At 35.1% G+C, this 17,456-nt stretch overlaps 1 protein-coding gene across 1 annotated transcript; it reads right to left on the reverse strand.

The window, feature by feature from the left end:
• Positions 1 to 15,176: 15,176 nt before the first annotated feature.
• Positions 15,177 to 17,217, reverse strand: LOC104612923 (multicopper oxidase LPR1 homolog 1-like). Its single transcript, XM_010280582.1, has 3 exons — positions 16,978 to 17,217; positions 15,445 to 16,905; positions 15,177 to 15,230 (listed from the first exon to the last, which is right to left on the reverse strand). Exons 1-3 carry the CDS (start codon positions 17,215 to 17,217, stop codon positions 15,177 to 15,179), a joined length of 1,755 nt encoding a protein of 584 aa, XP_010278884.1.
• Between the last annotated feature and the right edge of the window lie 239 nt (positions 17,218 to 17,456).

Below are 17,456 nucleotides of genomic sequence, written 5' to 3' on the forward strand. Positions count from 1 at the left end.
CATTTGGGAGGGCTGAAGTACAGAGTAACATTTGGCTTTCCAAGATGGGTTCTATATGGACAAGCTTTTTAAGCTATGTATGATGAAAAATATGGAGAGCCCAAATTGATTGTCAGTCAGTCAGTCATTTGTTGAGCTATTAACAAGATGTCTTGATTGTCAGTCAATCATTTCTCAGAACCAGCGAAATTCTTCTAAATCTCTCTATTTCTCTCTCTTTCGGACAAATAAATTATGCCGTTAACAACCATGAAAAGAACTGGGATGGGATCATGGGATAATGAATGTGAAATCAACAAGCAAACCAGAACATGCACTCGTTGATGAAAGCGGCCGGTGGTCATCAGTAGCAAATTCCACGACCATTAATTGTATTTCTCTAAGTAGTGTTAATTGCATGGTTTTTAAAACTGGACGGTCGGATTGGAAAAACTGGGAACCGGTCACTTGATCGATTCTATTTTTTCTTAAAATTATTTTTTTCTTCAAAACCGTTGATTTTGGTCAACAAACCACTGAACTGGCTAGTTAATTGTTCGAACTATTTGAATAGTTTTAACTGATTTTCAATTTTTTTATTTTTTTGTCAAAACAGGCCAGTCGTTCGGGTCGAATGGTCAGACCGTTTGAACCGGTAACCGGACCCCTGACCAGTTCAGTTTTAAAAACCATGGTTAATTGCACACAAAGTCGATTTTGCAACCAACAAACAGGATCTAGTTATTCTGGTATGTCCCCGCGCGGCATCCACAATTTCAATCATCTTCATCTTCGTTACCCAATATTATCCCCAAAGTAGAGGATACTAATCTGTAATATACTCTAAACTTTTTACTCTTTTTCTAAATAGGGAAAATGCTCCTTAATTATCACGATGGATGAAAATGCCACATCATGTATTTTTAAAAGAATTTTTAGAGTTCAAATCAGCCTCCCACAAGATTTTCCTTCACAACGTCCCACAACGCATCTCACCGTGTATTAGGAACATCTCCCGATGATGACATCATCATTTCTGGGATTATCATTGAGATATTCTCAATACACGGCAATAATGTGCTGTGGGACATTATGGGGGGCAATCTTGTGAGGGTTGATTTGTTCTCAAACTTTTATTGGTTTTATTAACCACCGTTGAAAGGAACATTAAGTCCTTTTTAAAGAGGGGGTGAAAATGAATTTGCCATCCACCAAGAAGGGGGTAAACAATCTTGCATGTAAAAGCTAAGGTTGTCAGCCAAAACCAGAAGGATTCCAAGCCAAAATCTAGCTACTCTTTCTTTTCTTTTTGGCTTACATCATTATTTGAAAGTTGTCACAATTTTGTCAGTCCAATGTATTTAAAACTCTTCATCTTACAAAAAGTCCACGTGGCACCATTGAGAGGTTGATCCCATTGATGATATATACATCATTAGGGATAGAATGGCTTGGTTTTGATCCCTGTTACCTTTGTCACCCATGGTTATTCTAGACAATATTTTAAAAATCGACCCGAAGGCTGAAGCCGTGCCACATGAGCATCTATGCATTTAAGGTATCTATATATATCTACTACTAAATGTGCTAGTACTTTTCACGTGGCAATTCTAGATGATGAGAATGATAGGAATAATGTATTCAAAATTTTCTATAAAATTCATGTATATTTATTTTTTTTATTTTTTATTTTTTGTTTTTACTATTAATCAAATGCATATAGCAAAATCTGAATCTAATTATGTAATCACCTTATATTGGGCTACAAAGTTTCGTGTATCATTGATAGGCTTACTCACTTGGCTGGACTTTTCATTTTGTAAAGTTTTATCTCATCAGTGTATATTTTTTTGTACATTTATAAAAAAAAAATATAAAATTTCAAGAGATGGAATTGAATGGGGTAAAATTTGTAGTTCAAACTACATTTTAAACCTTATAATTAAATAGTGATTAAATTAAAAAATGGGTGTTTTAATTAAAAGAAAGTTTTACAATCCTATTCATATTTTTAATAAGAGTGTAAATATAGAGTTATAGATGCGTTCAAAATTTTCTATATTTTTTATTTCTCTGTGTGTAAAAATAATATTGTTATGTATGCTTGTTTTTATTTAATATGATAAATATACGATATAATACATGTACCCAAAATGTTTTTATTTGTAAAATTATGTATTTTTTATTTTTGTGCTTTTTAATTTCATTTTCTTCATCAATAAAAATATTCCTTTTTTACTACACTTGTTTTTTTTTAATTTGATTAATAAAAAATATCACAATTGTATTTATTTTTCTACATTATTTTATTTTATATATTTATTTCTATTTAAAAATTTTATCATATAACTATGATTTCATGGGTTGCCAATTTGATTCAGATAGTTGAATTATTTAGTCATCACTTGGATAAACAATGATTTTGCTATTGAGTAAGTTTTAAAATATATAGGTTTATATTGTTACAAGCAAGGTTCAAAGTATCGACGCAAGGCGATATGTCGGTAAGGCGTATCATCCTGTATCGATACTTTTTTTAAAGTTTTTTTATTTTTTCAAAACCAGTTCAGAGGGTTTGGTTTAAGGCCCGGCTACCCTCTGAATCATGGTCTGACCCGATACAACCCCTAGAGGGCGTATCAGGAAGCCATCGACACGATACATATCGATCGATATGGGATGATACGTGTCAATACTTTGAATCTTGGTTATAAGTATTGGATATAGATTTAATTAGTAGCATTTATTATTGAAAAATAACTTAAATATGGGATTTAATAAGAGAGAATGGGATGAATGTATATAATTTAAAATAAAAAGTAAATATACACAAAAAATTCCAACTTCATGTGGATTACACATGGAAATCTTAAATTACAATGACATTTATTATTATTATTGTTGTTGTTGTTAAATTTTAACCATGAGTTTATTTGAAAAGTTGGATTATTGACCCACCATCTATATAGGAAAATAACTTTGCTTTAAATCAAATTTAAATTATATATTTCATCAATCTACATTATATAAATATCTTTTACTTATTAACTAAATTTTTGTTTGATATAATTAATACATAACATTAAAGATGTATACAATTTTTTTTAATTTTTGCATTCTTTTGATTATTTGTACTTTTTAAAGTTTTATAATTTAACTATGATATCATTAGTTAATCCATTTGATCCAAACCAATAACCCACCATCCAAAAAGGATAATAGTTTTTTTCTCAAAAAAAGAAAAGAGAGGAAAACCGTTTGATTTTTAAGTTGACTTTAAGTTTTGCATTACATTTACACCATTGATAAAATTAATTCTTATGTATAATACTTATTTTTGATCAATATAATGAATGTATAATATTATAGAGGTACACAATATTTTATTTTTTATAAATATATAACATTAGATATGTGTCCAATATTTAATCTAGTTTTTTTTTTCATTTTTATGAAAATTTTCCTTTGCACCTATAATCTCTCTCAACCCGAATTATAGAAAGTACTCTTGGAGCTGGTTCTTCAACATTATTGATTGTAGTTTCTCATTGAGGATCTATTGTATTTTGGGATGGATTTTCCTATAACTCAACAATAAACTCAGTTTATTATTGGGAACAAATAATATTCAAAATAAACTAAATACACCTCAAAGCTTTAATTTTCATCCCCCCAAATTAGGGCTATCAATGGACCAAACATCGGTCCAATCCAATCCTATCGAGTATAAGTCCATTACAGATGGACCAAATCCAATCCAATCATATGAATACTTTGTACCATTTTGGGCTGGTCCAATTCAATGTTTGGACCATCCAAACTTTTTAATTAAATTGGTTTTAATTTAGATTGGGTCCAACCAAAACCTCGTCCCCTGACACTTGTTTATCTAGGGGTGCTCATCAAAAACCATAAAACCAAAATATCAAATCAAATTGATGAAATCAAACCAAAATTTTAACTGAATCAGATGGTTTGACTTTGGTTAACCAATAAGAAAAACTGGTGGTTAACCAAACTGGTTAGTGTACATATATAATATTATTTGTTATTTATAATATAATAGATTATATGTATTTCTTTTATTTCTATTATATATTTATGTACTTTTTTATAATATATTATAAATATTAAAAAACTAAAAAAAGTGAAGACCAAACCAATTGGAAAATAGGCCCATAGTTCAGTTAACTATGAGCACCCCTATTCTTATCTTATGCCAATGGATTAGATACTAGTTCAATCAGACTCAATCCAATATAAATTCATTTCAAATGGACCAGGTCCAATCCAATCCATTAAATACTTTGGACCATTAAGTCCGGATTGATCTAATTCAATGTCTCATTGGTATATCTAATTTGTTCAAATTGATTTTGATTCCAACTAGGGTCCAACCCAAACCTTGGTCCATTGGCACCCTTATCTGAAATTAATTTCTCAATAATTTCATAATGATTTTGATGTTACAATCTATTCACAATTCTATGCCACATCATTAGTTTAGCATTTTAGCCTGATATTCACAACTTTGTGATTGATTTAGGTAGTGTTCGGTTTCGTGTTCATCTCGTGGGTGGCCCGTTTCAGTCCACACCATGGGATGAACATGGTGTTCGGCTGGTCATGGACGGGACTAGTCCACACTATATCGTGAACAGGCCTTGTCTGCACCCTATATTATCGGCCACGGCATTTCCTCAAGGAGGGGCATCCGTCCACAGTTTAATTAACATTGATATCTTGCTTCACATGCTCCCTGGAAAACCCTATTTCTGCTTCTCTGCTTCACATCATTTTACTGTTGGAGATCTCCACCACCTGCCAAAGATCTTTGCATCTATGCTTCACCAAAGCTCTCCTTCACCAAAGCTCTCCTCCGCCGGTATGTTATCTTTCTTTGTTGTTGATTTTCTTTAGAAAAAAGCATAGAGTCGAACTCGGTTGTTGGAAACAAAGAATCAAACTGTTAGAAACTTCTCTTAAGACTTGGATGTTATCAAGGTTGATCTATAATTTTTTATTTATCTGTTGAAATTTGCTTGAGGTATCAGTATGGTTGTTGATAATTGTGCTTTTATCTTCTCTAAGGATCTAATTAAAAGTTTAAATCTATATAGTATATAACTTGTTGCCACGGAATCCTCTCCATTGTATACCAATGTATAGTTCTTAGTTCTTCTCAAGTAGCTATGGATATTTTTTACTTTGGTCCAATGTTGTGTTCCCAGGTTGCTTTGGAATCTATTGACTATCCCATGCTGTATAGAAAATATCTAGACTACTACAAAATATGGCATTCATATGACTTACCTACACAACCAAACTTCATCACTAATACCTTTTAATGGATTAATTTTTCCAATTAAGCTTTAAGTCTTTTGTTTCAATAAATAAGCTAAGCCACTAGATTTGAAGCTTCTTCTATGTCAGTCTAAATATCTTGTTAATATTTATAAATTCCAATCCAATGAGAAGTTTTTGATACATCAGTTCGAACTGTAACTAGTGTATGAATAGATGGCCTTGATTGATAGAATGAAGCCCACTCAACTCCAACTAGATATGCTTTGCTTCCATTTTCAAGTAAGGAAATTGATGATTTGGCTGGTCTATCTTAACTTAGAGCCCAAAAACTGGTCCCAACAATCCATTACTATATAAAAGCTTAGTGGGGTTATTGAACCCTCTGATGTCTCTTCACTATATAAAAGCTTAAGGCACCCTAACAGACATGCATCTAGTATTGTATCAAGGCTTGACTTTTTTTTTTTAACTGAAAACTGAACTGCAAAGCTTAAGGCAGTATTGGACCATCATAAAAGCTAACTTGCTGCAGTTGGCAAAATATAGATGGAATAAACATGAGATCAAATGTACACTAACACCCCAAAGTTAATTATTGACAAATTTGTATAAATGGAGGAAACATTATTAAAAATATCAATAATCTAGATACACCCAAATCACGTATTCAGAGGTTTCAATAATCAATACTGAGTTTTTTTTTAACCAAACTATATGCACACATAGATATATTAGAATGTTCATTAATGGTTAAACCTATTAAAAACTACTAGTTCTTTGCATTTAGCATTTCAATAATCCTGAAAACCAATTTCTATCATACGTTATGATACCATATATATTGATACTTTGGACCATGGGACCAAATCCAGTCTATCACATGGTGTCAAGGGCTGAAATTTCAGGGTCTTCTTGCCCTTAGTTCTAAGATATTTGAGACCAATCTTTACAAGTTATGCCATACTACCTACAATGGGGCATAAAAAATATGATAGGTTTTCCCCATGCCATTATATGCCATAAACATCACAGAATTAAGTCATTAACTGGATTTTTGCACCAAGTACAGTTCAAACATGTTAAAAAAATTAAGATAAAAAAGTGTGCATTACATAGATAAAGCTTTTTCTTTTTTCTAGTTTCTCTACTCTATGTAGCTATAGTTGCACAAGCACTTTCCACAAAAACTTTAGTTGTGGGATGATACTAAATTAGACAATTAATTTTCATCTGCTGATGATGGATGCTATCAAGAACATGAATTAGCAATGCACAGGGTCTGCAATTAGTTGATATGCCATTCAATGTCCTTCTCTTTATCCTTTTGGGATTTGTCTTGATCAATCTCTTAAGAAATATTTTGTGGCTATTCTTAGAAACCCTATTGATGTGCCTAAATCACTCCGTCCCACCACACACACAAGAAGAATAAATAAAATAGTATTGTTGGAATAATGTTTTCACTTGATATTCAAGTATAGAAAGGTAATAATAAGCAAATTTTTAATGATCATGTTATTTTCGCATCAGTTGCCCCATTTAGGAAAAGCCAACCAAGTAAAACAAATTCCATATTTGCTAAACCTAAATAAAAAGAATATAACAAAGAAGGAATGAAAAGAAAAGGAAGACTTATTCCATTTTCAGAACTTACATATTACACTTACTAATAGGCTCACACTTTGACTGTATTATAATGTTGATTGTTGTGATTGTATTGACAACTGCATAGTGTTATGCTTTAAAATTATATATATATATTAAAAAATACATGCATAACTAATCATGACAGAAAATAGACAAAATTGGGTTGATAAGTTGTGTGATTCTTATCTTCTAGTGGCACACCTATGCTTCTCTGTATCCAATAATACAATGATTTTTTTGTGGCTTTCAACCTTTGCAAAACCATAGGTCTTCTAGCCAAAGATTCACACTCCATTGGTAGCCTGTTTTTCCCCAGATTTTCATGGTCTAGATCTATTTTAATAGAGCTTCCAACATCACGTTTAACATGTGGAATTCTAGATCCTGCACCAACAACTTCAAGCCCCAATTCATTTTGAAGAAGTTTGAGTATCACATTCTACACCTCAGCCTCATGGTCAGCAACACCAACACCTTCCTTCCTGACTCCTAAGATGATAACCATGTCATCCTTGATTACATGTCCTGGAAGCATGCACAATATATAAAACACTGTGCTTAGACACAAAGCAGATACCAAGTCCAACAACCAAAAAAATAAACTAAATACAACTTCTCTTGATGAGCTTCTCAAAATCTCAAACACCTCAAAAACATTCATAAATAACCCAAATTGTTTCTTTTTTCACTTAAATCGGATGATAAACTGTTCATTATACGATATGAAAGGTTTCAATCCTATATACCTCACAGACCTCTACAATGTACAAAGGTCATCTATCTCGGGCAAGGTTAAAAGACTTGTAGATCAAGAAAACATGTCAAAGTTGAGGAACATTCAATTAATATTGAGGTAAAGGTAAATATATTGAAAGATCTCTGAATTCTTTTATTATTTCTATTGAACAAACCACTCTTGTTTCTATCAAAATTCCATACAAGTAATAAAGAGTGGCATTGACTAGTCAAATGGTTTAGCAATGAGCATGTATGATTTGATCAAGCAATGCATATTCTTCATTAAAGCATATTTGAACACAAAGTTTTAAGAAGTGTTCAATTAGGAGTTGGTTATTGATTAAAGTTGTTAGAATTTTATTGTTTCACATAACCCATTTCTATCATATTCTACAAACATATATGGCCTCTCAGTTTTAAGTATTGCATGAAGATATGACCAATGAGTTGACCACATGGAATGGGGCCAAAGAGTAGACATTTATTGAATTGATGGTAGATCAAGTGAAGGCTCACAATAGACCAACCTCGACATGTAACAATGATAGTTGGAAATATATTGTTGAGAAATTCAACAACACACACAACAAAGCATATACTTGTGACCAGTTCAAAAACAAATTCCACCACTTGAAGAAGTGATTTAGCAACTACCAACAAATATACAACCATACAGGAGTTACAATAGATCCACTAACAAAATAACCAACTGCTAGTGAGAGTGTTTGTGACTATTTGATTATGGTATGACTATTATACATTCCTTTTATTTACATTTATTTGAGGGGTTTCAATTAATAAAATGTTGACACCAAACTTTTATGCTTCATGCGGAAGTATAAGTGGACAAAGTAGATAAAGAAAAATGGTTGTCCCTATTTGAAGGAGTTGGAGATCATCTTCTTTGGAACCAGTGCTACAGGAAATACATCTATGGGTAATGTTGAGGCACCATCAAATGAAAAGAATGATTATGTCCCATAGACTTAAGATCTATTTGTTAATCTCTCTCCCAATGATGTCCATATGTCTTATACATCTACGCCGGAAACCCTTATTGTTAATCCTAAAATTGATAAGGATTGGTTCACTCCCTAGCTCTCTCAGGGAAGGGAAAAGGATCAGGCAGGGAACTAATTTCTTGCTCACAATAGATGCATGGACAAAGTTCAACAAGGCTAGAGTGAGGCTAATAGAGATTCAAATAGAGAGAGATAAAAAAAGGAGAATGATGAGGAACAACGTAAGAAAGATGTATCTATAATAGAATGCATGGATGTTGTGAATGGCATTTTGTTATTAGTGTCCAGCAAGTTTTAAAAGCAATTGAGATATTTAAGGATGAGGAGGAACAACGCAAGAAAGATGTATCTATGATAGAATGCATGGATGTTGTGAATGACATTTTGTTATTAGTGTCCAGCAAGTTTTAAAAGCAATTGAGATATTTAAGGATGAGCATTAGAGACAAATGTTTATGAATTTTACATCTGAATGTCAATTTGAGTGGTTAAGGAATCTTTAGATATGGAAAACTTTGGGTTATTTTTCTTTTGCTTATGTTTGACGTTTTGGTTATGTTAATTTTTTTGATACACAATTTATGTTAATTTTTTATATGTTCATTATGTTTTATCATATTTCATATATCAATTAGTATAGCAATGTGTGTATATTTCTAGGAATTCTATGGATATCAATGAAATAGATGGCATCCCTTTCAATGAATGGAATGAAGACGGTGATGAGTTCTTTGAACTTACCTTCATTAGTAGAGTGGTAAATACTACAATACATACTTTGTTGAACAATTGTATTGCACATCGATGATGAATGGGCATACATTTGTCATGTAGTGTTTGAATAACTTGGATCATATTGACAAAGTGTACGACACATTTAGGATGGAGAGACATGTATTTAAAATCTTGCTAATCTCTTGAAAGACCGTGGCCTTTCATCTAACAGTTGGAATATCAGTGTGGAGGAATCACTTGCTATTTTTCTTATGATGGTTAGTCACAATCAAAATTATCGATTGATTGCAAGTATGTTCCAACACTTCAAAAGTACTATTAGTACGTACTTTAGGATGACTTACAAAGAAATTTATAGGTTTGGGAGAGAGTTGATTCAACCACCATCATTTGAAGATGTGCAATCACATATCAAACATTTAGAGAAATATTACTCATGGTTTTAGCTATTTCACTGGTGTCTTATATATCAATATATGTCATTTTTATTTATATATTGACAACATATATCACCACTTAAGACTGTATTGGGGTAATTGATGGTACCCATATAAGTGCATGGGTTCCTTTGGACGAATAAATTCCATACAGGGGGAGGAAGTCGTGTTGTACCACATGTTGGTTATATGCTCGTTTGACATGAAATTTACTTTCGCTTACGTAAGCTGGGAAGGATTTGCCCATGATTCTAAGGTATTTGCAGAAGCTATTTCTTGACCACATTTAGAATTCCCACATCCTCCCATAGGTAATTTATTTCGACATTTTTAGTTAGTATAAGTCTATTTGCCTATGTCTAATGCATTCAATTGCATATGGCTTTTGTAGGGAAATATTATCTTGTGAATTCTAGATTTCCTGGTGGACCTGAATATCTAACACCTTATTCTGGTGAACGATATTATCTAAATGTCTTTAGAGGGAAAAGAAGAAGATTTCAATTAAAGAATGAATTGTTTAATTACAGGCACTCATCACTAAGAAATGTTAGAGAGAGACACTTTGGGATATTGAAGGAAAAATTTCCTATCTTATAGAATATGCCACGTTTCAATTTACGAATGCAATGATACATCGTAATGGTATGCATCATCACTTTCAATTTTATTCAGTAGGAACCGCCATTCACGATAAAGACATCGATTGATGAATAGTTGAAGACATGACTATTAAGGATTCAAATGACACCAATGAGAGTGATTTTGATGGGGAAAATGAACAAGCAAATATACAAATAACCAATATTAGGGACAATATTGCAAATATGATGTGTATAACACGAAATTGAATTGTTTCAGCTTTAGTTTTAATTCAATTTTCAAATAATATGATTAACATATTGGATATGTTTGAACCATTTTGAACTTATTTGTGGTACATTTGATTTGTTTTCTTTATTTATGTGAAGTAATCCTATCTCATTATTGTATTTATATTGATAAATTGGAACAGTAATGGCCAGACATATATGCACACCAATGTGCTCATGCGGTAAAGGGTCGATGGAATTAGTCATGGCAAAATCCAATGCCAATTACAGTGCTAGTTCTTTTGTGGCCCAAAATGGGAGAATTACCCAAATTCATTTCAATAGGTAGATGAATTAACTGAACATGATGCTCAGGTAGCCCCACATAGAGATTATATGACCCATCATCAACACGTAGGATTCCATGCAGTACGAAAGCATACCAAATTCCACAAGTCGGATACTATGTTACTTGCATGTTGTGGGTGTAACATACTTTGCACTTTTCTTCTTATCTCTCTTATAATGGTGGTTTTTTTTTTTATTTTTGTTTAAGTACTAATTGTAAGTGTGGTGGCTTATCCATGCAACATTTTAGGAAACTAGTCGACCAATATTTTGATGCTATGCTTATCTTACAACTAGTATGGGAATCAATCGATTATTAGTTTGCACAAATCGGTTGATGCTATGCTTATCTTGCAATAATTTATTTAAATATTATTTTGTAATATTTTTATCAATAAACTATTAATTTTTTAATTATTTAATGTTTTTATCAATAAAAATAATATTTTAAATATTGAAAACATATATTTTTATTTTTAATTAATTTACTGTTGTTTTTATTAAAATTAATATGTATTGGTTAATATTAATTTATTGATGCTTTTTTCAATATATTTATCATATAAAATGCAAAAATTAGATATTTATGACTAACTATGTAGATCATTCATAAAATATATATGGGATACATGGAATCAAATGGTGTGGTGTTGACTCTCCACACCAAGCCTACAGAATGCCACTGTGGGTGTGAACTAGTCCAATCCACATAATTTGTCTATAGTTCAAAATACCTGTGAACTGTGGTGTGGTGTGTACCAGTCCACATCCACCAATTTCTCATCCACATTACAACACCCCCTTAATTTCCTTCAAAAGGTGGATGCCTTTCTAACGTTAAGATAAAACCTTTTCTTAAGCTAGCAAGCATGCACCTTAAAGAATTTCTCCTCCAATTAGAAATTTATTTTAATAATGAAAAAACATTTCTTGTGGGTCCCATGAATACGTGGAAATTGACAAATGGCCCAATCACCCTAAAGAATTGGGATCCACCACCCTCTTGAAGAGTTTGCCTTGTCAGCTTGATTATATGATTTATAAGCATTTGAAGCGGAGAACTAAGATTTAAAGCTTTAAGCCACTGGTCATTCATACATAAGATAAGAGTAGAGCCCCATGGAACTGGTAACATGCTTTTACAAGGATGGAGTTGGTTAATGGATGCATCCATGACACTGTGGCAGGTTAATTAGAGGTGGCTTCACAACTCTAATTATCACATCACCTTTGCAACAACTTAGGTGGTGTGGATGCACCACAAGATATTGCTTTTTCAAACGTGCCACCCCAAAACCAGTGGTTCGGTTGCACCGTGGTGTAGACCAAACCACACTATACCGTGGATTGGCCTACACCACAAGGCAAAATGTCGTCCACGATTATTTCTCATGGACAATCCATTGCTACCGTGGACAATTATCTCCAATATGTTTTCATGCTTTGCACTACTTTATAGTGTGTCTTCCCATGCTTCGCACTCTCAACATATTATCGTTGCATGTAGGGCTCGTCACTGTGAGGCTCATGTCTACTATCTCTCTATCTCACATCGGGCACTATTGCTACTCCGCACACCACTACATCATTGGATTGTTAGAGGTAGGGTTGTTCATAAGAAGACCCAACTTGACCAAACCGACCAACCCGAGTCGGCCGGGTTTTCTTCAGCACCGGTCGGTTTCGGGTTATAAAAAAATCCTAAACCGATGATTCAGTTCAATTTCAGTTTTCATATGTGAAAACCGAAACCGATTTGACCCGAACCGACTTAGTAGTTAGTTCCTAGTTAGTAGTTACAACCTACTTATTATTCACTACCGAGTTCATCAGGAGGTATGTTGTAAACATTAAAGATGACCCAAGACCCATCACTCCATCAATGAATAAAAAAAGAGTACATGAATAAATGTTTGCCTTAAATTTCAGTATTTCACCACCATTTATCTACAGTAGCAGAGAGCATCTTCTTAGCTTTTGTTGGATCTGGCCGGCTTTGATAGTTTGATCCATCCATTATATAGTTTCCTACAAATTGAAATCTTACTCCAGCAAATAGTACTCTCAAACTTTGCTCCCTCCACAAAATTTGGATCCATAGATGGGCCACAAAACATTAAGGAAATGCCGGTTTCCTTTGGGAATGTAGAGCCAAAAATGAACAGCAATTGAGTCACCACTACGTAGAGCTGAAACCGACCCAAACCGACTCAAACCGATCAGGTCGGTTTTGCTTAACACAGGGTCAGTTTCGGTTTCAATTTCAGGTAACCCGACCAGGTCGGATCAGTTGGAAAAACATCAGTAAACCGGCCCAACTCGACCTGTGAACAACCCTAGTTAGAGGTAAGTGATTCATTTCCGTTTTCCATTATCATTTTGTTTTAATTTTTTTGTGCAATATTTCCCTCTCACGTTTGGTTTCATTGGTCATTACAAGGCTTTCTGCTGCTAATCTGTTGTTGGGTAGAAGCTCACCATTTCTTGCCCCGTTAGGGATGCAAACGAATCAGATCGAATTCGATTCAAGGTATATCCGAATATGATCCGACATTGTTCATTGCAGATTCGATCCGATCTACTCTGATAGGAAAGGATTTGAATTCAAATTCGATCGGGAAGTCGGATATTCGGATCTAATCCAATTCGATTTGTTTTCTTTAAAAAATAATAAATTATTAAAATAAAAATAAATATACCAATTTAAATAAAGAAAAACAAAAATACAAGTAATTTTTAATTATTTTCAACATATATACATGCTTTTTTATAAAAGATAAATAATATAACAAAATTACAAAAATACAATATAAATAATATATTTGTAATTAAATAGCATAAATATATGTATTATATATATTTATATAAAAAATATATAACATATATATCGGATCAGATCTTCTCGAATCATATAGGGGTGACTCGAATCCGATCCAACTTCTGATCGGATCCTATTATCCGACTCAAAGATTCAAACAGGGGTGATCTGAATTCCACCAAATATGATCAAATCTTGGATTGGATCGGATCATGATCCAATCCATTTGCACCCCTACCCTCGTTATTTGCTGCTGCAACTATCGTCACCATTGGTAAGATTTTATGCACCCGCTATTGTAAAATTAACTGGATTTTGGGAGATGCATTCCCGATTTCCCACTACTGCTATATCGTGTGTTAACCCATGTTGTAATTGAGATGCATGAAATCATAACACAAGGTGTGGATTGAAATGCAGCAAACCTTGTAGAACGCATGCATAAGTATGGTGTGATTCAATCTACACATCATTGTCCACGGTGAAGAACAACTAACTTATTTGGAGTGCCACACCACACACCACCCAATTTCTCATCTAGGCTATAGAATACCCCCTTAATTTACTTTTCTCCTTTCATTAACTTACTCTTTTTAGGGTGAATGTTTAAACCACCTCATCCCACACTCAAAAATTTCGAGAAAACAAGGAAGCGTGGGCCGTGTGGCCTTATCATCAACCCTGAAAAGCCGGAAATAGATATTTCATGATAAAATTTTTCTTTTTATGGGACGAGATCTGCGGCCAATGCTGGCGTGTAAATTAGGCTAGGTAACCAATCATGAATCAACACACTAGTATTCCTTACACATGCCGTTGTGGTGATATGGTTTGCGCCAGTAATAAAAATATTTGATACATACACCTTTTTACAGTAAGGCCCATAAATTTATCACTGGTGTGGAACAATTTATTGGTTCCACAGCTTCCAGAACAAACATCGCGTTCGATTAATCCGAATTAAGCAGATCACTGTTCATCACCTCTACCCCCAGCTTGCACTTAAATTATTATTTAATAAGAACGTCTTCAAAGTAAGGAAAGCTGGCGAGACATCTGATCATTCCTGGAGTCTGGACATTTAATAATTAATAGAAAGAGACCACCAAATTTTTTTTGATCTTTAATCAATCAGAACTTTTATTAATTCCACAACTAGAGCGAACATAAGAATTGCATAATACAAGTTTTGAGTACCTTTAATTTTAGGAATACCAAACATCCATCTATATATACGAGAACGAGATTATAGAATTATACACTTAATTAGAAGTTAGAACAATGGAATAAAACAAACATATTCTTTATTTGTTCTCTTTCCCAACTTTCTATATTATGTAACCAGCTTCATTGGTCGTACCATAGCATTGTCCTCATGGTCCAGAATCTGCACGAAAAAAATCAGTCAATCACCATATGTGAGCTGGTTTGTTTAATTCGATCGAACCCACATCCTCTAGCTGTGTGAGTTCGAGGATGCAGCAGATGTCAGTTCTGTTCGTTTCGTTTATATCCATTTGACAGAAAAGGTCTGTGTATGTTGTCCTACGAACTATGTGAAGAGGAGATAGATAGAGAAAATTAGAGTAAGAGTATATTACATGACAGTGGTAGACGTATCCAGGTTTTGCGGTAGTGTCGAACGGATAAGGCGCGCCGGTATCAACCAGATTAAATTTGACGACTACCGTTGTCTGGTATCCGGGCTCTATCTTGACAGTGTTCTTCCATGTTCTCTCATAAGGAGGTATGGCAAGCAACCTCCCAGTTGCATGGTGAGTCACATTGCAGGCGACTGCATCATTCTTGGTAGTCATGCAGCCCTTGAACTTCTTCAAATTCACCAGCTTCTGCACCTTGATTGCCTGGATCGAAGCTAAATGTAGGTGCAGTGGGTGATTATCGCCGGTCAAGTTGATCACCTTCCACACCTCAGTGGTGCCGGATTTTGGCGTCTCTGTCGCCGGATCCAGCAACCTTTTCCCGTTTATGTAGAGATGTGTGGGCTTTCCGGATTTGCTGGTATACTCATACAATACTATGTACCTTGTATGTTCTGCCCCATCGGTTGTCGCCGTTTGGTATTTCACTAGATTTGCCGGCACCCTTGATGTGTCCGGTCGGGATGGACGTGTCGGTGCAATTATAAACTTCATGACGTTCCCGTTTAGCTGGTTCACGGCTGAACCGGTGGGGTATGGATATGGGGCATCGTTGGTCAACACCGCCTGTTTCGTTGTTGAATTTGAAAAATCAATGACCACGTCAGCAATTTCAGATGGTGACAGGAGTATCTTTGGTGTGTGGACGGGTGAGGGCAGGTAGGATGAGTCCGATGCTACTTGGACAAACGGGAGACCGTTGGATAATGAGAATCGGAAATATCGTGCATTGGAGGCGTTTATGATCCTGAAGCGGTACTTCCGACGTTGAACCTTAAGGTACGGCCAGGCCTTGCCGTTAACGATAATGGCGTCTCCGAAGTATTCCGGTTGCCAGTGGGGATGGATTGACGGGTTATTGCCGGTGGAGTTCATGTAGATGGATCCATCAGTGGAGAAACTCCTATCGAAAACGACCAAGTGCCGGTCAAATTCGGGTCCACGTGGGAGGTCCAGAATACCATCCAAGATAAGGTCACGGATGACATAAGCACCGATCAAGCCAGCTAGGAGGTTAACACGTGTCAAGCCAAGCGCATGATCGTGGTACCAGAGGTTCCCGGAGTGTTGGACATTCGGGTAGGTGTATGTCTTCTGGGACCAGGCCGGTCCGGTCTCTCTGAAGCCGGAGGTGAACCAGGCAAAGGCGCTGCCATCACTCTGTGGCTGGTGGACACCGCCGTGGAGATGGACGACGGTGGGGATGCCACCGTGCTTGGGGATGGCGGTGGGGATGGTTCGATCCCATGGGAGTATGTGATTTCGAGGGAGATGATTTTGCCACGTCACATGAGTTGGTAATCCGCGGAGTGTCTCGATTGTGGGACCCGGAACAGTAGCGGTCTTTTGGGAGGTTCCGTAAGCGAAGACCGTCGTCGGAGGCAAGTCCCGGTGGAACTTCTGTAGCATAAAAGTTACGTTGCGTCAGACATGAGAAAGAAGCAGAGAGGAGGAGTGGTGTTAATTAAGTACCCATTTCTTCTGATACATGCCGATGGTGAGACTTGCGGGAATGGGAAAAATCCTGGAATAACCGTAGAGCTTTGGCATTTGTGGTAGTTTATCAACGAACCTTTTCAGAGAAGAGCTTACCCTCTCAAGAGTTGCATTGGTTATCGGAGGAGGAGCCCGTGCTTGGGCTTGGAAAGAAATATTGGAGACGATTAACACTACCGTGACTGTGAGAGATAATAAGAGTTTGTAGGTCTTCATTGTCTTGGTCTTCTTAATTGACTTATCTTCAGTTGTCTGTAATTAGTGTTAGCGAAGAAAGGAAAAGTCAGTATGGAATCGAGGTGATAAAATAAAACCCTAAATGCATGCAGTAAGTCATTTGTAGATAATTTCCATCAACCCAGGAATTATCTGCGAGAGGCAAGTCCCAAGTTGGACGCCACGATCGAAGGAATTGCATGTCTCTGTGTGGTACGCCTCTGGACTCTTTGGCCACT

Source organism: Nelumbo nucifera, chromosome 3, assembly GCF_055504915.1.
Source record: "Nelumbo nucifera cultivar China Antique chromosome 3, China Antique-T2T, whole genome shotgun sequence".
In the NCBI taxonomy this organism is placed as follows: Eukaryota; Viridiplantae; Streptophyta; class Magnoliopsida; order Proteales; family Nelumbonaceae; genus Nelumbo; species Nelumbo nucifera.